Genomic DNA, 22,622 nt, shown 5'->3' on the forward strand with positions numbered 1-22,622 from the left:
AAAGTTGTGGGTCATATCCAATTGACATTGTTTTAAATGTGTTAAATGACAGTCTTTGTAATGAATTACTTATCTGTAACTGGCACATTAGACCTTTTGAAACAGCTGCAAGTGAACAGATTTCGGTCACACCATCCAGCTATTTCTCTCCTCCTTTCAGTTCCCTTTATTACTGCGCTTAGTCTCCGCAGTGTGGTAGCTGCCCCTGTGAAGCCCTCAGCGTGTTGGTGCATCAAAGACATCCCAGAATAAATCAAGACCACTCAAGATTAACGTCGGCACATTATTCATGAAGCCAAGGTCTTCTGGCCGGGAACAGCGTAGCGTCCTGGGCAACATGTCACAAAGCATTGGCGTAAAAAGGAAGAAAGAAAAAAAAAGTAAAGATTCGCAAACAAACACATCATTCTGAGGCTGCTGCTTTCACTCAGCATGGATCCCACTTAAATTAAATGATTCGATTTTTCAGTCCATATGTTTATTTTCAATAGCCAGAGGAGGAACACAGAGAACGGATGCTTCTCAACACATATCCGACTTGACACTTACAGCTACGGTCTCGGATGAACTCGCAGTTTGCTCCTGCTGACGATGATTTCATTCACAGGAGTCTGCCGGGCTGCAAAGCTAATGTTTCTGTATTTATTTGATATTGCCTGTTGATAATGAAACCATTTCAATAAACTGTGACTCGACCGTACTCGTAGATTTATCCTCCTGCTTGTTAAGCTCAGTGTCTTGCTTCAAAAGCCATAAACTCTACTTTACGGCTACGTTCTCCCCAGCCCTCTCACAACTGTCTGTTCACATCTGAGCACAGGGTACAGAGTAAACCACATCAGAAAGTGTGAAAACCTCATCACGAGTAACAAAACAATAGAACAAAAGTTGCACACAGTAAGTTTCAATGGTTACAGAGAAGAAATGCTACCATTGATGAATATTTCCCTAGCATACTGCCACAACGACACCACCAAGCATTGCATTAATTAGCCATTAAGATTACAACTTAATCTCAAGCAGCACTTAATCCCTGGATTACAAATGGATGAAATGCAGCAAGAGGTGACCCGCAAGAAAATGAAGTACGTATCCTGTCCTAAAATAGTTGTACATTGTAAAGTCCCCACTGTTGGTCCCAACATTATGTATTATGTACTGAGAGTGCATCAAAAGCAACTAACTACTTTAGTTTCTTATATCTATTCCTGTGTGTGACGTGTGCCTTAATACCCAAAAATGTATGGCATGGAAGGAAAAATTGCAACAGCGGATCAAAACGCATCTGTACATGTTGTCACAATCTTTCCAAAGGTTCTCATTCAAAGCCATGTTTTTTTGATGTGATCAATATACAGTAGCAGCCTAATTGTTGGCAGCCTGACTGACTGACCGACTTCAGCTGATGTGGGAACAGCCGCTCCAATAATGCAGTCAAGTCAGCGGGAGCTCGGAGGGAGTATCCGTTTAGCAGTGACCAGCCTTGGCCCGCGCTGATTCCCCCGTAATAAGCTTTGGGCCTGGCTCCCGCCGGAGAGTTTGGTTGACAATCTGACAAAGTTATCTCAAGATAAATGGGTTACGGGTCGGAGGCGGCAGGAAAGGGGAGAGAGAGAGCAACTTGACTTGTCAGTGATGTTTTGATGGAAGATGCGAATAGCTGCAAGCGGTGGCGCGAGCAGGTCCCCTCAGGTAAATGGAAAGATTGTCTTTGGCTGCATCGGCGAAAAGAGCACTGCTGGGTCCGGGCCTCGTCTTTTGGCCTATTGGTGAATCTGATAGCTTTATTAAGAGGGCAATTTGCACAGGCAGACCGCTGCACATGTGTATTGCCACCAGCAACCCAAACCGAACCTGAGGCAAAGGTCACAAGTGTCCGTTTTAAGATGGACAACACTGATAGGCGTAAACAAGTGAAGCGCCTGTATCAGCCATTAGTCCCAACCATTTAAGCGATAACCGGGCTTGTCTCTCACGGAGAATCCTCACACTTGTAAAAACCCAAGTTCACAGACAAAAGAAAAAAAAAAGTTTACCCTTCACACACAAAGACAGACACACACATACACATGAGTGCAGGAGAGCACCTATTACTAAGCCAGGCCTGTTTTTACCCTTTAATTCCCCAGATAAACAGACATTTCTCTGATCCTGTCAGTCTGCGTTATCTGCAGCGCTGGTCAGCCGGTCCGCTACTGTGGAGACAATTAGAGCCCTAAATGTCAAAATTGCTACACTTTATTAAATTAATTAGAGGCTGAGTGTACATGGAGGAAAAGGGAGGAAAAGCATGGAGAGATAGAACGACAAGCACAAGGAGAAGCTACAGCAGACTACACAAGTCTTTAGGCAGAATCTGTTACAAAAATATACCTATGTATATTTATGGTGTTTATAAATGTACTTTTATAAATGTGTTTGTTGGTGATCTCAAGTGACAGAGGTAGAATTATATATATATATATGTTTTAGAGGAAAAGCATAACTGTCTTTTATAGTGTTCAATCCCCAAGCTGTCCCCACTGGTATTTTTGACCCTTCATGTTTCTCTGTGGGTACCAAGTGATTGGGGTTGAAATGTCTCTTTCCAGGGGTGGGAATACATTTAGACATAGCTATAACTATGCATAGTTTGCTTAATAAAGCAGATAAAAACCTTAAGCTTATTATATCTGTCTAAAATAGTTAATTAAAAAAAAACAACAGAAGTCTGGACATTGTCATGTGTATGTATGTGTATGTAGGTTCGACATGAAGTGTGATGGACCAGCTAAAATCTAACCGGAAATCCCAGTCAAGACTTGAACATTGATGTTTGCCCTCACTCTCCATCTCACTTGACTCTCACTATTAGGCCCTGCTTTGTTTTTGTGTATCACATGTCTCAATAAACTACAGTGAAGACTGGGGTAGGAAGACAAAATGTGAAAAAGTTAAAGAATTTTGAATAGTTTTTCAAGTCACTATGTAGTTTGAACTGAAGTGGAAAAACAAGCAACCTTTTTCTGAATTCATTTATCCTAAATGGGAGATCTTTCTTCCGACACACAGACTTAGCACAGTTTTCTCCTCTCATAACCCGTTCAGCGCCCCTGAATCATATTTTCTTTAAGCCTTTTCACACTTTCAACACTTTTGAAAGCGAGCCGCTGATCAATGCTTTACAGACTGTACCAATCGATTAGGAATTAACAGAGGGAGACGGCTCTAATGGCTGTTCCTCACAGAATGGGCCCTCTCATATGAGAGCAATTGTTCATTACAGGGCTATTTCATGGTGTTCGTCAGTTTCTCACCCTCTGTCTTTCATTCAGCGGCGCGTTGGATGGAGGAATTGGCCTCGGGACATATTGTCTGCTCAGAGCTTGAATGTTGTCATGCTAGTTCCCACTGATTTGCCTCGTGTGATTCGGGAACTTTGAAAAATGGGAAACGCGTCTCGGAGACTCGAGGAGGAAGAAGGGCCGCGTGTGATACGAGTGTTACCCCGCGCGAGATGTTAAGAAACGTCTGTTGCCGAACGGAGCCGCGCGTCAGTTCAAGCAGAATCGGGAAGCGGCGTGTTAGTACTTATGGCGCCTTTAATGTTTTATTACAATCAGCCCAGCGTTCAGGTTTAAGAATGCTTTTTAATGTCGCTCGGCACTCGGGCGAAACAATATTCTATTCATACGGGCGCAGACATGGTTTTATAGGATTGCCACGCGATGCACTATAGATGCGTAGTTATAAAATACGCATGTTCACAGCCGCAGTGTTACTCCGAGGAAGCCAAAAGCAATAAGTCACGGACAGGCTCTTGACTGTTGCTCCCAGTTGAATTATTTACCCTACATTCCAACAATATGTAAAGTATCCAAAGCGTCTCAATCGAAATCTTCCTCCAACACAACCCAGTGATTCTCCTCATATTAAACAGAGACCTCTGGGCATGACAGCAGCCATACATTATTTCGACTGGTACGTCTACACACCGCGCGGCGCGCATAGCTCCACGTATAACCTTTGATGCATTATTTCTGCAGCCTTCAGTACAAGAGTCACAGGTGAGTCCTGGCTGCTTTCATCATAGTCTGCCTGTCCGGCTGGCTGCCTGGCCGCCTGGCCGGCTGGAGCCTCATCTGTCCCTGGGTTGAAATTGCCAATAAAGAGGGCCTCATATAGATCGGCCCCAACGGGCGCTGGCGACCTGTCATGAAGACCATGATTCCTTGCTCTCGGAGAGAGGAAGAGGGACAAATAACCTTCTGAATCTCCCCATATCTATCTCTCAACTCCCCTCCAACCCCACCACCAACTCCACCCATGATGCTCTGTCTTCTTTTTCAGCACACACACACACACACACCTCCATGTTCCTTCTACCTCTTTTCAGGAGGCTATAAAGTGCCACACAGAAGGGATATAGTGGACGCAGTCATAGGAGAGACAAGTGCTGGCCTGAGCTTTCACTTTCCTGCTCCAGAGGCAGTGAATCAAACTAATGGGTTAAAGACATGAAGACGGATGAGAGGGGCGGATTAGGAGCAGGGGCTGAGGTTTCCCAAATGTGTCCTCAAGAGTCTGTGATTCTTTAATGTTTCCAACTTTGCAATGAAAAAGATGGAGTTTCCTTTTAACCTTTTGGAAGTGGTGAAAAAAAAAGAAAGGAAAAAAAAAAACCTTAATGCACCTCTGAGCCAGGAAGTTTCATCAAGCAGACCTCATTAGATAATACCTGACCCTTATCTATGATGTTAGCAAGAACCTTTGCAAAGTTAATAGGTGATTAAGAAAATGTAAAGAAAAAAATATGGAGTACAGCAAAAGCTCCTGTACAAATGTTAGTTTAGAGATGCTTGATTGCTTCCAAAATTGGTTTCAGTATTTTTGGTGCATCTCTACCAAACAGTCAGGATGCAGACCCTCATGAAATGGGATTTATCTTTTTTTTTTTTTTTTCGCCTGGACAGTGCTCGGGTGTCAGCTGGAACTGGGCTCTCTCAACCCACGCTGACTTTAGGGTTCTTCGAAAGACCCACAGTGCTCCCTGCTGGTGAACTACAAAAGAGCAGTTCTGCGAGCAGCTTGCAGCCAGACTTCGCCGAGTGTGTGCGAGTCTGCCCGATTTCAAACCTCCAACAAACATGGGAGTCCACCCCGTTGAGCTCCCGGCCACGGCGGGAGCACCGGCACAGCAGCTTCCTCCCAAGATTTTGTCTGAATCATGGCTGAGAGACACGGGAAAGAGAGAATGAGACATAGAGAGATGGAGAGAAACCTGCATGGCCAGTGGGCAACTCCAATGAAAGACATCTGATGTTTCAGAAGCTATAAAAATCAAGATCCTCCCGCCGTGGCTGTTTGTCTGAGGGGGACACGGATGGCTATGGAGGAAGAAATTTAGAGCAGTAATTAATACTCCTAAGTGACTGCTGCTGGATGCGAGGCAGGGACAGGGTTGGTGAGCTGGTGCCGTGTCCCCCAGCATGCTCCACCGTCTTGCGGGTTGGCATGTAAGCATAGGAGCAGGAAATAGAGAAAGTGCTTCTATTACTTGTTCGCTTGTCTTCGGGGGCCCTGTTCGGATCAGGCTTTCCAGATGCCCTACATCCACTCGCACTCGCACGCAAACATTCACGAGGCGTATTCTAATGCTAATCAAACGTTAAAGAAAGACGTGAAATGCCACAAAAATGTCATCTCTCCACCCATGTCAGCAGCTCATTCAGCGCTTCCTCCCTCCTGCTCAAGCACACAACATGCGCTCATTTGCATGTGCGTGTGTGTTAATGACAGAGTGTGGGACAAGCTTGTTGTTTTTAGCCTTTGGGTGCCCCGCTTCTGCAGGGAGCAGCAGGGTGGTTCCTATAATCCCATCACTGTTGTCGTCACGAGGGCCCATAGGGTCCCGCCTGGAGGTGCGACATTTCTGGCATCCTCCGACTCTCCTTCACTTTGGAGCCAGCAGCTCTGGAGCCAAAAGCCAGACTGCCATTAGTCATGTACTACACTGACTGAAAGTGACTTACTGTATAGTATCTGGCAAGGGGACGGGGAGGAAATATGTCTCGGAGATGGCATTGAATCTTCCAAGATTAGGTTTCAAATCAGGCTTCTTATGGCTAATCTCCGATATGAAAGTCATGACCGGAAACCTTTCCTTTATTATTTATTTTTTCTTCTTTCCCAATAGCTGTAGTTAGTTTTTAATTCCTTTCCAAAATAAAACAAAATTCACCAATAAAATGGATGGAACAATTTGCATACATTTTGTTTAGGTGGATGAACATTTCTGAGTAAAAATATATATTTTTTCATGTAAAAGACATTCAAATATATATTAACCGAAAGTTAGTTTCAATTTGAATGGTTCAGCTAAATTATTAAATTATTTTTTTTTGCTAGGCTGGTTTGTCCCTCCATGTTAAAACGTGTAAAAACAAAAAGCTGGTAAGTGATGAAAATATGAAATGTTAGTGAGATACTAAGAAGAATGTGGCACATGAACCTTAAAAGCAGCTAAGATGGACTGCCTTTTAAAACCTGCTAGCAAGTTTGACATTCACCGACCAATCTTTCAGTGCAAGTGGATAAAAACCTTTTTGTCTTTTATTTGGTTAAATAAAATAATGCAAGGAAATTGACCAAAAAAGTCTGGTTGTGCTACTGTTTTAATCTGTTAAGATAGTCAAAGATGTAGAGCCACTTCTCTGTTGATTTTTTTTAATGATTTGTGCTCAATATGGAAGAAAAAAAAAAGTTCTCACCAAAATTATTAATTCAAAATAATAAGTTTTATTTATTTTTGCTCACTTGCACACATTCTCCCTTGTCACAATTTCTACTTCAGCGCAGTTATGGTTATATAGTAACTTTTTTTTTTCTTACTTTCCAGATACCAGAGAAAGCACTGTAAAATCTCCAGTAGTTTTACCAAAAATCTATCTTGGCATCAGTTCTGTCAGCCTTGTATCAACATGCACCGGAGAAACTAAACTAAAACCAAAACATCTGACAGGAGCTGAAGGTGCAGGCAGCAAGCTGACCTCCATGCATCTGTCTGTCTTCATCTCCCAGCGCGCAGCCCTCTCCCGAACTGTCAGGGAGCCGCCTGCCGCCTGTCCCCATGCTCGCCCTATGTTGGAGATCTGATCCAGCACCAATACGCAATTTCCCCAATCTGTGCTGACAGCGCTCATGTCGACTGCTCACCACAGATCCCACCCCCCCCTCCCCTGAGCTTCCCTGTGCGGCTGGAACCGCGTATTCCGTCAAAGAGCTTTCACAGGTTATAAAAGGTAAGAGAGGGGACAGGCGGAACTGCGGGCCTTGCTTCCCGGCCAGACGAATCAGTGTAACAGCATATTGTAGGCTCTCAACTAGGCAGAGGGGATGTATCAACCGGGACTGAGGCTGTGTTTATGGCTATGCCTGCGTTTGGGAAGCCTCACGGCGCTATCAGTGACCCCCCCCCCCCCCCCCCCCCCTCCACCTCCCCTCCCGTTGTAGATTTCCTTACTAATTTGACCCAGGATTCTGTATCACAATCTGCATTGAGAGAATTCCCAAAGGCTATACGGTTAGTCCCAGGCAGTAGGGATCGTTGTCCTCAGCCCGCCTGGGCGCAGACAGGATGTGGCAGCTCGGAGGCATTCAGTTAAAAGAGATGCACTTTAATGCTGCAGGCATGCATTTAAGGGAGCCTTGCAATAGTGAAAGTGTACGATGTGCTGGAGTCTATAAACAAACATATAAGAAATAGTAAGGTTGGATGGGATAAAAAAAAAAAAAATAAATAAAAAATCAGAGAATTAGCCTCACCTTGTTTCGTGGGATCTAATCTTTTATGATGGTATGTGTACTTATTTTTATAATTAATTTGTTTTCTGGGACAGCATTTTCTCGACAAATTGGGTTTAAAAATATCATCTGTTGTTAAGTATTAAAAAGATTAGATGAAAAGGGGCATGTTGAACCTCAGTTTAAAATTTCTGAGATATAAATTCCAGTTAAAGTATTTTGCATGAGGAAGTGCAATTTAAACATTTTTGTAGAAAAAAGAAACACAACATAAAAAAAAAACAAAAAAAAAAACCACCTCTCACTAAATTGTTGTTTTACTCAGGGTAAAATGTTTGCGATCTCATCTGAACGTCTGCAGTGGCTGCGATATTTACAGGTGGAATCCAAAGAAAAAAAAACAATTCCCATTTCATTTCACACAAAGCAAAAGCAACATCGAGCCAGTTTTGTGTCACAAAGTTAAACACTTAATTTAACACTAGTAAAATTAAAGATGAGTAAACTGGTAACTGATTAATTTGTGAATTGGTCTTCAGTGTTTTCTTTTCATATTTTGTCATGCTGCCACCACAAACTGCTATGTATTTTTGGAACATATCTTTGTTGGTTTTTTAAGGTTTTATTGGCTTTAGTCCCCTTCATTTGAGAGTGGTCAGACAGGAAAGTGGGCTGTAAGAGAAGTTGAAGACATGTCTCCATGATTATCAAGCTGGGACTCGAACATGTGACGGTCACATCGAGGACTAAGGCCTCCTCCATACATGGGTTGTGCTTTATGTCTGCGACACAACAGAACATTTGATGTCATTATATACAAAGTAAGGTATAAGAGTTGATAGTTTTCAACACTATGGATTATACATTTCAAATAAAAATCTCAAAAGCGTTTTGTGCATTTATATTCAACCTTCTGAGTCAATATTTTGAGGAACTTTCAACTGCTTTTTAATATGTCTGAGAATGTTCCTACTTTTTGTTATAAAATAGCTCTATCAGATCAGAAGATGTGTTTTTGTCAACATGCATTCAAGTTATTTGAACTTGACTGGGTCACTCTAACACATTTATATGTTTCGATCTAAACCATTTCAGTGCAACCTTTGTTTGCGTGTTTTGTGTCGTTCTCCTGGAAGTACATGATGCGCTCCAATCTCAAACCTTTTTTTAGTCTCTAACAGCTTTTCCTTTAGAAGAAAAACATCCCCAAAGCATGATGCCGCCACCATCATGGTGTGTTCATGGACTTACCTACTTGTAGATACTTTTCCAGACCTACTCAACTACCATAGAGAGCAATATGTTCAAGTAGAATAGTTTGGATGTTTTATCAGGCTGATTACATGATCTAAAATATTTTTTGTTTTTATTTATTAGACCTGTTAAGAGTTAAAAGTGTGGCAGAAAACCTGAGCTCAACCATCACTTTGTATCACTTGACATGAAAATGTATCGATCCTTACTCATACATCCACCTGGATGGTCCATAGTTAGTAAACTGTGTCTTGACTGCAAGTGACATTTCATTATAGGGAAATCGCAAATCCATAGAATAGATCCAAACAGACATGGTGCACATCCAGAGCAGAACCAGACAGGCTTACAGAACAGAGAAACTGTTCTACGGAGAAATGAAACTTCAGACCCCCCACTGTCAGTTTCTGCACATCATCAGCAGATAAGTTGTTTTTTTTTGTTGTTGTTGTTGTTGTTTTTTTTTTGTTTGTTTGTTTTTTACAACAATACTATAATCAGGCATAACAGCGTTGAGTCCAGTACAGACTGGCTGCTAATGGACTGTTTGTATTTGTTTCACATATTTGTTCCACAAATAAACAAAATATTTTTGTGCATTTGATAAACCCCAAGTTAGTATGATCCTGTATTTGAAAAACTGATAAAATAATAATGAATCTTAGTAATAGTCAGGATTTAAATATATAAAATATATGTACTTTAGAATAATATTTATCTGGTAATTAATTTATCTGGTAAGTCATTTCCTATTTATTCTTCCCTTACATTAAAACAAAACAAAAAAAAACTTTTTTTTCTTTTATACAAAAATCGAAGACTGGTGAGTTAAAAATAACATTTTACTTTTATCAGATTCACTGATGCAATAAAATAAAAAATAAAAAAAAGATAATCTTGAACGTTTTGATTGGTTACACGTCCTATCAGTCAAACTTTGTGGAGGCGGGAGTTATGCTTTTCATCCAATCACATCCGTCGCTCTTCTCTGCTGCTTCTCTACACTCAGAAACATGGCGTTACGGGAGTTAGCATCTCTGGAAAAATACTTGGGCCTTAAAAAGCCGAACAAGTATAGCACACAGGGAGATAAAAAGGTAATGTGTCCGTTATTTTTCCCCCCACCATATTATGGAGGCGACTTAGCATTTAATTGAATGGGTGCTTTCAAACAGCTGCGGGCGAGTGCACGTTGTCTGTCAAATAAATGCTAACAAGCTAAACGTGTATTGAATAGGGGGTAGCTTTTGTTGCTAGCAGCTTTTATTCTCATACCATTGGTTTATATTGTTGCATTTAATTCGGAAGAATAATATTATTTCGGTATATAAACCTGGTTTTCCAGGTTTATATGCTCGTCTCTATGAAGCGAGCAGCATGCTCTGTATAAGAGGGGTGGAGTCAGCTGTGTACTGAGTGTGGACTCGGAGCTATTTAAAGTAGGTGTTAACTCCCACTGCTGGTGATGGACACAGGAGTGAAAAATATACATTATAGAAAACATTTGTATCTTCACTCTTTATTGCCTCTTCCGCAAGTGTTGCATCAGCCATTCTCTTCCTTGCAATCTGGTTTTTGTCGAGTCCATATTTAAGCTTGAAGATCACTAGTGCAGTTTCTGTCATAAATCCATAATAAGATTCTGTATATACAATTTGAACACAGACTAAATAAACAGGAGTGAGAGTACGGAAAATCGGATGTTTGAAAAAGTCTGTCATTTTGACATGAGGCTTCTGCAGGAACTTGGTTTGGCTGAAACCCAGTTGTTGACATCTTGCTGCCCCTCCCTTTTTCACACCTCCCCTTTCAGGTGCCTGTGTTACAGAATAATAACGCCCCCCCACTGGTGGGACTGGTGACCATTGCCTGTCACCTGGTAAAAGAGGCCAAGCGCCCAGAGCTGCTGGGTGACGGTGCAGAAGGCAGGGCGGTGGTGCAGCAGTGGCTGGAGTACAGGGTGACCAAACTTGACAGCCACACAGAGGACACCAAGAGCATCCTGAAGGTAAACAGTAATATTCAAGAAAATCTTTGATATCTTCCCTCTTTAAGGTCCAAATATATTTTTCACAGATCATAAAGCTGCTAATTCTGAATACGTAAATGTATTTCTTCCGATAAAAATAGCGTCACATTTCTCAACAGCTCCTCATCAACAAATATTGAACCTTTTCTCTGTTCGATCAGAGAAATCAGATCAGTATCTGTTTGTCTCATTAAGGGACAAGCGACAGGAATAAAGGCTGATATATGGCCCCTTCAGTGACACGGCCCCGCACGACAGGGAAAAGCGCTTTAATGTGCCTGACGCCAGTCAGCATGAAATGGATCGTCAGCCACTCTTGCGCTGGACGCTGGGCGCCTCTTGGCACCGTCCTGTCAGTGTGAAGTCTCTCTGCGTGTGTGTGTGCGCGTGCATGCACTCCTCGCAGCGTGACATACTGTTGTGGCATGGCTGAGGAGTCATGCTGTGTTGCAGCATGTTATCTGGACAGGCCTTTAAATATTTTAATGGCGCCACTTACAGGAGGAAGTCGCCCTGAGCGGGTCGGCGCTGGTGCCGGTGGTCCCCCTGTCCTGTCCTGCTGCTTCAGCTGCATCCTTAACTCCCTTCTTTCAAGCGCTTCAGTCATCTCCCATTAAATTATTCAGAGATGCAAAAGTGTCAACAGCAGGATCTCTTAAACTCCCACTCCCGGGGATGTAAATAAGAAATTCATACTTTCAAAGGCTCGACTAGCTTTTTAAGTAAACATCGAACATCTGCTAAACCTTTCGAGAAGTGCACTGTTTTTGAAGGTAGCTACGTAATAATTAATGTGGGAACTCCACCTTAAACCACTTAGGTTTACTTGGTAATTTGCTGCTGCAGATGACTGTCATTTCTTTTATGAGCCACAAACTCCAGCGGTAGTCAGGTAACAGGATATGCAAGCTCCTGTCTTCATGCCACCGAAAGCACCAACATGGTATTTACCGACATGAGCGAGTTTGTTCGCACCTTTTGGGGGTGCTAAAAAAATGGATACTTATTTAATATGATTCAAAATCGATTTAAAATGTCCCAAAAACAATTAAAAAAAAAATGAAAGAAACAAAGGAAGCAACTCTGTTGTCCTCCGTTTTTTTTTTTGTTGTTGTTTTTTTTGAGTATTAAGGTAACAGATGTTTGGCCTTTGTGTCGTAAGGTACACAAGAAAAAGATTGATCCAAAAATATTAAGTATTATACATTTACAGCATTGTTAAGTATCTGGCAGTGTTTGTGAAGTATAATATTAAATATCTGTGCTTAACGAAGGAGCATAACCTTTTGAAATATTGTTGCATTGAAATTATGAATGATGAAATTCTCATTGATTAGACCTAAAAGTTGTGCATTAGAACTGATTATCTAAATGCAGCTTAGGTTAAATGCCCAGTTAAGGTAGGAGAGAGCTGAGCTTGGAGCTCCGTGTGTCGGCGGGGGGTTACTAGGAGAGCCTCCCCTCCTCGGATGCACGACTGGGCTTTAGCTCCATGGCTGTAGGCAAAGAAAAGCAAGGATCTGATTCTTGAAGGGGAGGAAGTCTGCCGTCTTCATGCCTTGTTTGGCATCACCCACTCTTCCCGCACAATAACTCCATTTGCCCCCGAGATGCTTCTGTAAGTGTGCGTGGAAAGTCTTCCCTTTGTGTAATGTACAAGCGCTAAAGACGCCCCCCCCCCCCAAGCCCCTGCTCCCACCCTCGTCCCCTGGGACCAGCACTTCCACGTGCGACTTTGCATATGCAGGCGACGGCTGAGAAACGCACAAAAAAGGCCACCTGAGTTTGAAAAGGCTCCACTGGATTCGCGGTCGTTTTATCGTGGAGCAAACAAATGGCTCGTTTTGTTGGGGCATCTGTGCTCAGTCTCCAGCCACGACGAGAGACGACGGAGGCCCTCAGGTTACAAATGATTTCTATTCACATCGCAGACATGCGGAGGCAAAAGCCGCACTCCTATGTACCTCACGCACCCTCAGATATATAGGGTAATGAACCTGCTGCTTCGGCACATCTACATGTTTAAAGGATCTCAATTTAATACAAAATATGACGACAGCTATGCACAAAAGAAACTGTCGCAGACAATATTAGGCTGATAATGATATCCGGAACAGAATTTTGGAATAAGATAAAACTAAAAGTCAAATAAGGGGGGAGCTTCATTAGTGATTCATGGAATGTTTTCATCTGTCATGTGAAGACAAGTGTGTTTACACAGAAATATTTACCATAATGCATAAATTATCATATTTTGAGACTTAATTTGCATATGTTGTGTTTGGAAATTTCCTCTTTCAGGACCTCAACCTCTACATGCAAGACAAAGTCTACCTGGCAGGGAACCAGTTGACCTTAGCTGATGTTCTAATGTACTATGGAATACACTCAGTCATCGTAAGTTCTCTTCTTTTAAGTTTTTATTTTAGCTATTAGTTACGACGTGTTACAATAAATATAGAACAATCTATTTTGCCCTTTTCTTGGTCTGTCATATACAATTCAAATAAAATGCATCAAAGTTTGTGCCATAATAATAGGACACAATGTGAAAAAGTTCCACGTGCAGAAATATTTTTGCATGTTTTGCTTTATTTCTTTAATATTCTTGCTTACTCTATTAATATAATGCTAATAAAGATTTTGATGTATTCTAAATGTTTTGTTTTGTGACAACACAGAACTTTACAACCAACTTCAGGTCGCTTTAGTTTCTATAATGTGTTGCTGAATTGTATATTCATGAGTAAGTTTGATTGATTGTCTTGGAGTTCTTATGGCCATACAGTGAGAAGCGAGGCATCCATTCCTTCTCCCTTCTATATTAAATCCATCTCGTCTCTCACTTTTGTCAAACTACAGCTCTAATTATCAATTTGTCATCGTATATAACACACAATTAGACCAGTCATACGGCCAAAGGGCATTGGGGACAAGCTGGCAATGAACACCCGGATTCTAAACACATTTTCAGCTCCCTTCAAACAGATAAAGTGATGTGGCATAAAGTGATGGCTTTAGCCCCAGACCAGGGACAAGTAAGTTTGTTCCGCCTCCCAGGATGAAAGAAACGCGAGTTCAGAAACGGGAGCGGCAGAACGCGACTCGGGGAGGGAGGGATCACATGTTGAGAGATGTCAGCGGTTGTGGCGGAGATGGAAGCTCGGCCCCCGCCACCAGGCAGATGAGCGTCACTTTGACTCGCTGTCAGTGTGGTTTTTAACCTCGGGGACGGCGGGTCAGCTGGCTCAACCCCTGACCTCGGCCAGTGCCGATGTTCAATTCAAGAAAAACAACTGTGCACAAACATTAAACCTGACTGATGCTACATGGCTTCCAGGCTGAATGTTTGTACGTGTGGGATTTGCCTATTTCACTTAACAGCATAATAAAAACAAACACAGGCCTAATTAGATTTGTGGTGCAGCATCAAACACGGATCAGACTTTCATCTTTCTGAGATGAAAGTTTGACACCTGTGTAGAAATTCAAATTATTTAATCTGATTGAAGCTGATCTGTTTTATTAACTTTTATTATTTACTATCTCATTCTGGTCGATTTAAAAAAGTTTCCTTGAAAATTCAATATTTTTAACGGGGTTTGCCTTTTTTTAAATAATTTACAATGAGCAGAAATGCAGCAATGCTAAAGTGTAAACATCATCTTGAGCATTTAAACATAGTTCTGCTTCATGATGAAATTATTACTGTGACCCAACACGTGGATCCTGTTGTAGTTTATTTTTTTCATCATATTTTGTTTTTATAATGTTTTCTCAGTTTTGCTTTTCCCATAGAAACTTGCAAAATTAAGACATTTTTAAAAGTGTCAAACTATTAGAAATAGTTTGACACTTAGCCTGGCATCTTCTGGGCTCATAAATATAAAATAAATAAAATTATCAGTACATCTCCAAAACAATAAAATGTATCAAAAATAAAGCGTATCGGATTAAAAATCTTTAAAACAATCTTAATGATGTATAACTTATATTGAAAATATCTAAGTTTAAGGTGTAAACGAACAATCCACATGATCTGTGAATATTTTAAAATATATTTACTAGCCTTCTCATTTCTTGTTGCTTTCACTTCTCTCTCTCTCTCTCTCGTTATCCCCTTCCCTCCCCAGCTGGACTTGGCCGTCCAGGAGAAGGAGCAGTACGTGAACGTGGCGCGGTGGTTCGACCACATCCAGCACCACCCGGGGGTCCGACACCACCTCCCCCCAGTAGTTGTGCTCAGGAACAGACTTTACACCAGCAGACACCACTGAGCCCTGACATCATCATCATCATCCTCCTCTTCCTCCCAGCCTTACTCGGTACTAATCTTCTGACCAGACCTGGACAACTGATTTCCTAAAGTACAACATGGATCAAATTAAGGATCTTGCCACATCGCCATATCAACGTTCTCTTATTCAAGTTATGTGTCAACAATATGTCCCCACTGATTTTTTTTTTTTTTTTGAGGATAAGAAAAATAGTTGAGTTCTTTTTTTTTTTTTTTTTTTTGAGGATAAGAAAAATAGTTGAGTTCTAAAGCAATGTCTGTTTTTAATAAGTAATCAATGTCTCAGTATTGCAAACACTATTTATAAAGATTCAGGCGTCTTAACCCTCCTAGCTTTTCCACAGAGCAATGAAACGACTTAATCATAGCGTTCAGGTATTTTTATGGCATTGTTTGTTTTTAAAGGGAAAACTGTACGCAATGCAGTGCTGCTAGCTTTTCTGTTGGTGAATGTTGTTTTTGTTTAATCTGAGCCTGGAGTCTCCTACCGCCGATATCGTAGGTGAACAGACTTGACTGGCAGCGCGTTACGTCCCAAGCTCTTGCTTGATGTGGTTGCTGGATTAACATTGTAACCCTATAAACACCACAACCCCATACTCTTAACTTTTGAAATGTTACCTCATTAAATCTCTCAGCACATTTTTTTTTCCCCTCTCGTCATACTTTCTCTGCATGAGTGTTTTGTTTTTTTTTTCCAATCCCCACTCTCCATTCCACTTCCTCGCCACCAGTTGTGTGGGCAGCAGCGAGCAGTTAAACGTCAGCCCTAGAGTCAGAGATCAGAGTGAGGCCCCAATCAGTCCCACTACCACCACTGTTGATGCTGCGGGCCACGGAGAGGGCAGCGGGCTCACCAGCTGCCACACAGATCCAGCCAGCCAAGGCCAGAACCCGAGGGCCCCTGGGCGACAGTCAGCCACTGTGTGTCATTTCACCCTCACGCTCCCACAGGGGGCTACTGGAGAGAGAAGGACGAAGAGAGGCAGCGAGCGAGAGAGCGAGCGGAGTGTGTGACGAAAGGACGGAGGCCACACAGAAAAAGAGCACCCAGAGGCCGAGGGATCTTTTTCGTGACAAGTGAACAATGATCTGCGCCTCCTACAGCCCCGACCGCTGCTGGCTGGATGCTCGCTATTAGCACCATTAACAGGCCCGATCCCACCAGTGCTGGGAGAGCTGGCGTGTTTACATCATGGAGGTAATGAGAAATGGGAATGCAGAGAAGATGAGAGGTACAATTTGGGTAATAACTTATAAATACATTCTACTGATTAGACTGTGACCTTTTTAAATATTCAGATCTGTTGGAGTGGTTGTTTTTTTTTAGCTTTCCTGGTCACTGTTTAAACTGTTTGTGTTTCTTTACTTCCTGCTCACATGCTCTGCATATTAAAATTATTGCTCAAAGCAAGTTTTTTTTTTTTTTTGTCTGATGTCAGCATATTTTTCATCCTGTGCCAATAAATCGGATACATACGGAGCCCCTGACCTCTGACTCCTATGCCAACTACTCTGTGTGTACTTTTAGAAAAAGAAAAAATGTTTTCCATAAACCAGCCAGAAGACAGAGCCATTGTTCATTGAAGTTGTGTTGGTCCCTCGCTTTGTGTTTGTTGCAAAGTGTTCCAAAGTAGATGCGAAGGATAAAAACAGCTCAAAGTCATTTGAGCGAGCCTTGTGACTAGTTGGGGCCATTTATTCCGCGGTCGAACCATTAAAGAAGGCCTTGTCCTCCCGGTTATGTTAACATTCTTTTGGAATTCATCGTTCCAGCGAGCACACCAGCAGACAGCGCTGCTCACCACAGAGGTGTGAATTAAGTTTTACCCACAGGAGTTAAATCCGGACAAGCCGCTTTAAGTTCTGTGTGTGGCGAAGCAGTCGCTTCAGGGTTAATGTTATGGACACCCACAGTGTTTAAAATCAATCCTTTAGAACAGGGTGGACATAAATATCACTGTGGAACAAAGTATAGTGCAGAAGATTGAAACGGTGATGAAATAAAATATGCAAAGTGCTTTGCAAAAGTATTCACACCCTCTGACCCTTTTTTTTCCCATTTTTTTCCTAACCTCAAGCATGTTTTATGTGATAAGTATAATTTTTAGGTGGAGAATGAGGTTTTGTTTTGCTTCTGAGTACAACTTAAGCAAGGCATCCATTTGTATTTGCTCCCCCACCCCCCTTCTCCTCTGACACCCCTAAGGAAAACTACCCACCTTTAGAAGTCACCTAGTTACCAAATAGGCTACTTGTGTAGGTAAGAGGAAAAAAAAATTTGAGGAAATATAAGGCAGATTTAGGTTATAGAAAAATATCCCAACCCATAAGTAATTCATGGGTTCATCATCCATCCACTGTCTATATGTGTAGATCCTTACAGGAAGCTGGTGCCCATCTCCAAAAATCATTGGTGGCAACAGAGACACACAACCATAATGCATGGTTTCATGATTTCCTTTGAAAAACAAGCATTCTCTTTCCACTTTACAATTGGCCATTATTTTGTATTCCACTTAAGTATTTACTCTCCTTGACATTATTTTTGACCTGGCTTGTGTCTTCTTTGGTTGTAACAATGCTATATCTTTAGTAATATTTGATATCTGGGTGTATAATGGTATAAAAAAAAGAAGACTGAAGACAAATACATGCCACAGATTTAAAATTTCCTAAAAAAAAAAAAAAAGAAAAGGTAAGACCCAAACATTTATCCTTTTTCTTCCACATCTTAACTATATGGTTCTTTGTGTTTATCTGTTGGATAAAATCTCCCTCCAAACATTTCCTATGGTTAATAACTTCTGTCAATTCTGATTTCATAATTTGGAGTTGACCCTCCAATTCTCTTGTGCAGAATCGGAGTCAGCTTCAAACTTTTGCACATTTCCTCTTGCCTCTTCTTGCTCACCCTGTTGGCACAGTCCCAGAATGCCTTTGTGGTATATTCACACTGTCGGGTTCCTCACTGACAGAGCCTGACTGAAGTCAAAGCCAGAGAAAGTCATGAGGCCACAGCAGGAAATCAGCACAGAAGCACGGATGAAAGGCGACCTTCGCACCACTATCTAAAGGCGAAAGGGGGAAAACGCTCTGCAGGGGCTGTCTGCAGAAACCGTGGGTCAACTCCTTCAAGTCCTGACCACTAAGGCACTAAGTTGGCCAAGCCAACAGCAAAATAAAGGGCAGTTTAGCTCGTTGAATTGTGAGTGGATCGCAAGAGATCAATACGCATTAGTGGTCATCAGAATACCTGATAACTTTATGTTTTAACAATGGAACTGTTGCAAGAAAGATATAAGAGTTGCCTGGGGCAAAAATGTATAATAATTAACATGTTTTTGTTTTTTTTTTTGACAAAAGAGAATTTTAGACAGGCATTTTATCAGATGGCTGAAAACATGAAGCACAGTGAGATCTAATCGCTTGACAGACTAAGAATGCTGGGCATAAAATAGTAAAAAAAAAAGCAACTTTGAGATTATCCAAAGTATAAAGAAAAAGTTTCTGGGAAATGGTTGAGAAGCAGGATAGGCAGAAATTAGTGAGAGATAGCTTTAATGTTTGGGCTTTTGCACATACTTGTTGGTGTTTGATACTTGTTAGCCTGTTTTAGCATGTTACTTTTAATTGCCTAACCTAAGCAGAAACAAACAGTGATGTGGCTAAAAGACGATGAAAATAAAAAGTTAGTTTTAGAACCAAGACTAAACATTTGCCTTGAATTTGTGAATAAAGACATAGACTACACCATATGCGATGAATTCCGGCTTCTCAGTGGCACATTTATGTAATATTAAATTGCTCAGGTTATCCCTGGTTTACATCTCCTGTCAACAAAATGTTTAAAAGAGAAACTCCTCCTGTTGCCACACATCATCAGTTCTAGCTGTCATTTGCCAGCTGACAGGTAAGGAATGGACTCGGTGCTAAAAAGGCCTTCCTGTACCTGGCAGCTGTCACCAGTTGTTAAAGCAACAACAACAACAACAACAACAAAAATTTGCCAAATGCCAAGTCCGAGGAAAATAGGAATGAGAAGAGAAGAAAGTAATAATTTCCCTTTTCCCCTCTAAGCCACTTCCATTTCCATTTATTTGAAAAAGGAAGTGACAGTGTTGTGCCAGCTCGCCCTTATCAAGAGCTAGCTACAAATTCATCTGACAATGTTAAAAGTGAATTAATTCACGTTCATAACTCAACACTTGAACATACTGAACTAGACCCTCTCATTCATATGTTTAACTTTCACTTAATAGTGAAAGTTTGGCTGAACGTTACCCTCAGTGAGACTATGTTTTTATTTAGAGCCAAGATTGATGATCCCTTTTAATAAAATACCGACTCCGTTTTAAACACTTAGGCTGGCAAATCTTCTGTCATGTAAAGGAAAAAGATCTAAAAGTAAGAGAGGAAATTAGGAAGTGAGCTTAAAGTGAATTTGGTTATAATCAAGCTTAAAGCAAAGGGGCAGGAATCTGTTGTCACCAGGTTCACAGACATTGATTTCTGTCAGCCGAAACTCTAGTTAGACAGTCACACATGCATCAACACACAGCAGTCACCAAGACCTTACCTTTAAGGGTACGTGTCATGACTCAAGAACCTAAAGTTTGTCATGAAGCATTGTAAAAAAAAAACAAAAAAACAACTTTGTGAAATTCTCCAAAAATGTAGCCCCACTTTTGGAAATGTTTGCGTATAGCAATAAAAACTGAATAAGGCATATCGTCTTAAAGGTTTCTTGGGCTGTAATGCCTCGCGGCAATTCTTTGACATGGGATTGCAAGAACAACAAACATTCAAGTGACTAAAAAAAAAAAAACATTTTATTTTAAAGGAGAGCTGGACAGCCCAACGTGCCAGCGACACTGTGATGAACACATTAGGATTCTTCCTGGCGTCATTTAGCCTTCACCTCTTCATCATCTCGCAACACCTTTGTCAAGATAAGTTTACTAACAATACAAGATGCACCACCCCCACTCCACCTACGCCGCGACAAACACTCGGCCGCCACCACCCTTCCTTCCTAACTCTTATTAACAACGTAAGGCCCGGGGAGAGGCATCGGCCACGACATCTGCTAGGAACAGGGCCCTGCCGTCTCTCGCTGACTGATTCAGTGGAACAATCAACACCGCTTGGTGGTGAGGGGAGCGTTAACATGTCATAAGCTCTTTTGACAGGACTTATCGACCACGCTTTATCGCGCTCTTACACATTGTGACAGTTGTACCATGCGCCCATAAAGATGGCATCTGATTGTCTACTGCAATTATATGAGTGCTTGAGCAAGGATGGTGCAGCGAAGGGCACAAAGGGACAGGGAGCAGGGTGGGAGTACATGTGTTCATCACGACATGCTTTTTTTTTTTCTTTTAACTAAACTCATTTTTATGGTCACAAAGGACAAACGCGCCTTTAAAGTGGATGTACGCATGTGCTTTGTATGTTTGTATAAACTGTAGTGACTTCTGCAGAGCTGAGATGACGTTCTAATTTCTTTTGTTATGGGCTTAATTAGAGTTCATTGTTAGCAATTTAATGTTGGTGCCAAAACATTGCTGGTTGCTATTAACATGAATCTGGATAGTTTGTAGGCGAGAATCTTGCTTTAATGCGAGGTCTAACATATAAACAAAACATTTGAGCTCTGAAAACTGGAACGTTTCCAAAGGCCTTAGGACGAACATGTACAGTGAACAATGGCATTCTCTTCTGGCGCTTTAGAGATATCTATACCATCTCTGTTCTTATCACAGGCTTAGAAGCAGCTCGGGTTGAGGCATGTGACGAGGAGTGCGATGGGTAATATGTAGTGAAACGTGACGGACGTTGTAACATTTAGTTAGGGTGATGACAGCGTTGCACGCTGGGATGGCATCTGCGCGCACATCTCATAAGTACAACCTGCACTTTCTTATGTAAGGAACAAAGTTTATAATCCAAACCTGACCAAACGGCTTGGAAAAAATGAAGACAGATTCAATGATTAGATAATGTTAAGAGTTTTTTGGTACAACATTCCAGTAATTTTGTCTTAGTTGTAGAGCAGTGGACTAGAGGACCAAATCTTTTCTCTCAAGGAATTACTGAGGAGGATTCTGTCTGTTTGGTTGTCCAAGACACTTTGTGGATCTGGAGGAAGCTTAGTAAGGCGTCCTTCAAGGTGTTTTGAGGAAGACTGGTAGTAAGTCCAAATCAAAAAGCTTATTTTTCCTGACACTCCCAGGCCACAAATCACAAAGTTGCTTCTTTGTCTCCTTCTCCAGCCATGAACTCCTTAAAGAAATCACCAGACTCTGGGAATGTCAGTGGGGGGAAAAAAGGGCTTCTCCATTTCCAACGGAGTAAATTGACCTGACCTGAACATGTGTTCTTCGGAAGCACAGAGTCTATACATTTAATTAGACCTTTAAATAAGGCGGTTCTCAGGAGAATTGTGAATATTTATATATTTACAAGACAAAGTTTTTAACACTGAGTTCAGGGGAAGGGGAAGTCTTTATTGCTCCTTAGACTTCTAGCATCCAAGGTGATTTATTAGTCCACATGCATGACCTATGCTGGTCTTGGCAAAGAGTTGTGAAATTCAGAAAACATTGGACAAAACCAGACTGACCTGTGGTTGTGAGAACACATCTGCTTCCCTCCTACTCAGGAACACAATGCCAGAAAATAAATGTCCCTTTGTGATTAATAAACTATGTTTTTAATTGATTTTTCTGATGGATCATCGCAATTAAAAAAAAAAAAACTGAATCAGACGCGAGTTTGATTGCTTGTCTTCTCTTCAAGAGTTTAAATTAAAGTTTTGGTGTGTTCATCCATGTAAAAGAAGAATAATATTGTTCCTATTTCCTTCTAATGTTTGTCTTTATCCTGCATGAAAAAAAGAAAGCTTTTGGAGTTGCATAAGGATCCCAGGTGTACTGAGTTTTTAGAGATGCAACCACTCATCTCATCAATCAGAGAGATGGGTGGCTGACTCGGCACATAGGTGCAAAACTACATATGTGTGACCCGGGGCAAAGAGATTGCACAAGGCTGCACCTAAGAACTCTCTCTGTCTTTCTCTTTCTCTCACACACATATTATTCTTCTTGAATTAGCCGCCTGAGTCGCTCCTTCGCTTTCTTGCGCAGCCATACCTCAGCTGCAGCTCCTTCTTCTTTTCTTTTTTTTTTTCCTGCCAGCCTGTGTGGTCATGAAGTTGTTCATGGGGTTACTGACTCTGCCCAGAGGGGTAGGAGG

General features: G+C 41.5%; 1 protein-coding gene across 1 annotated transcript; it reads left to right on the forward strand.

Annotated features, from left to right (window-relative positions):
* The first annotated feature begins 9,997 nt into the window (after positions 1 to 9,997).
* On the forward strand, positions 9,998 to 15,564 carry eef1e1 (eukaryotic translation elongation factor 1 epsilon 1). Its single transcript, XM_016669424.1, has 4 exons — positions 9,998 to 10,133; positions 10,850 to 11,044; positions 13,367 to 13,462; positions 15,199 to 15,564. Exons 1-4 carry the CDS (start codon positions 10,050 to 10,052, stop codon positions 15,340 to 15,342), a joined length of 519 nt encoding a protein of 172 aa, XP_016524910.1. The 5' UTR covers positions 9,998 to 10,049; the 3' UTR covers positions 15,343 to 15,564.
* The last annotated feature ends 7,058 nt before the right edge of the window (positions 15,565 to 22,622 follow it).

This window comes from Poecilia formosa, unplaced genomic scaffold, assembly GCF_000485575.1.
Source record: "Poecilia formosa unplaced genomic scaffold, Poecilia_formosa-5.1.2 Scaffold24, whole genome shotgun sequence".
Taxonomy (NCBI): Eukaryota; Metazoa; Chordata; class Actinopteri; order Cyprinodontiformes; family Poeciliidae; genus Poecilia; species Poecilia formosa.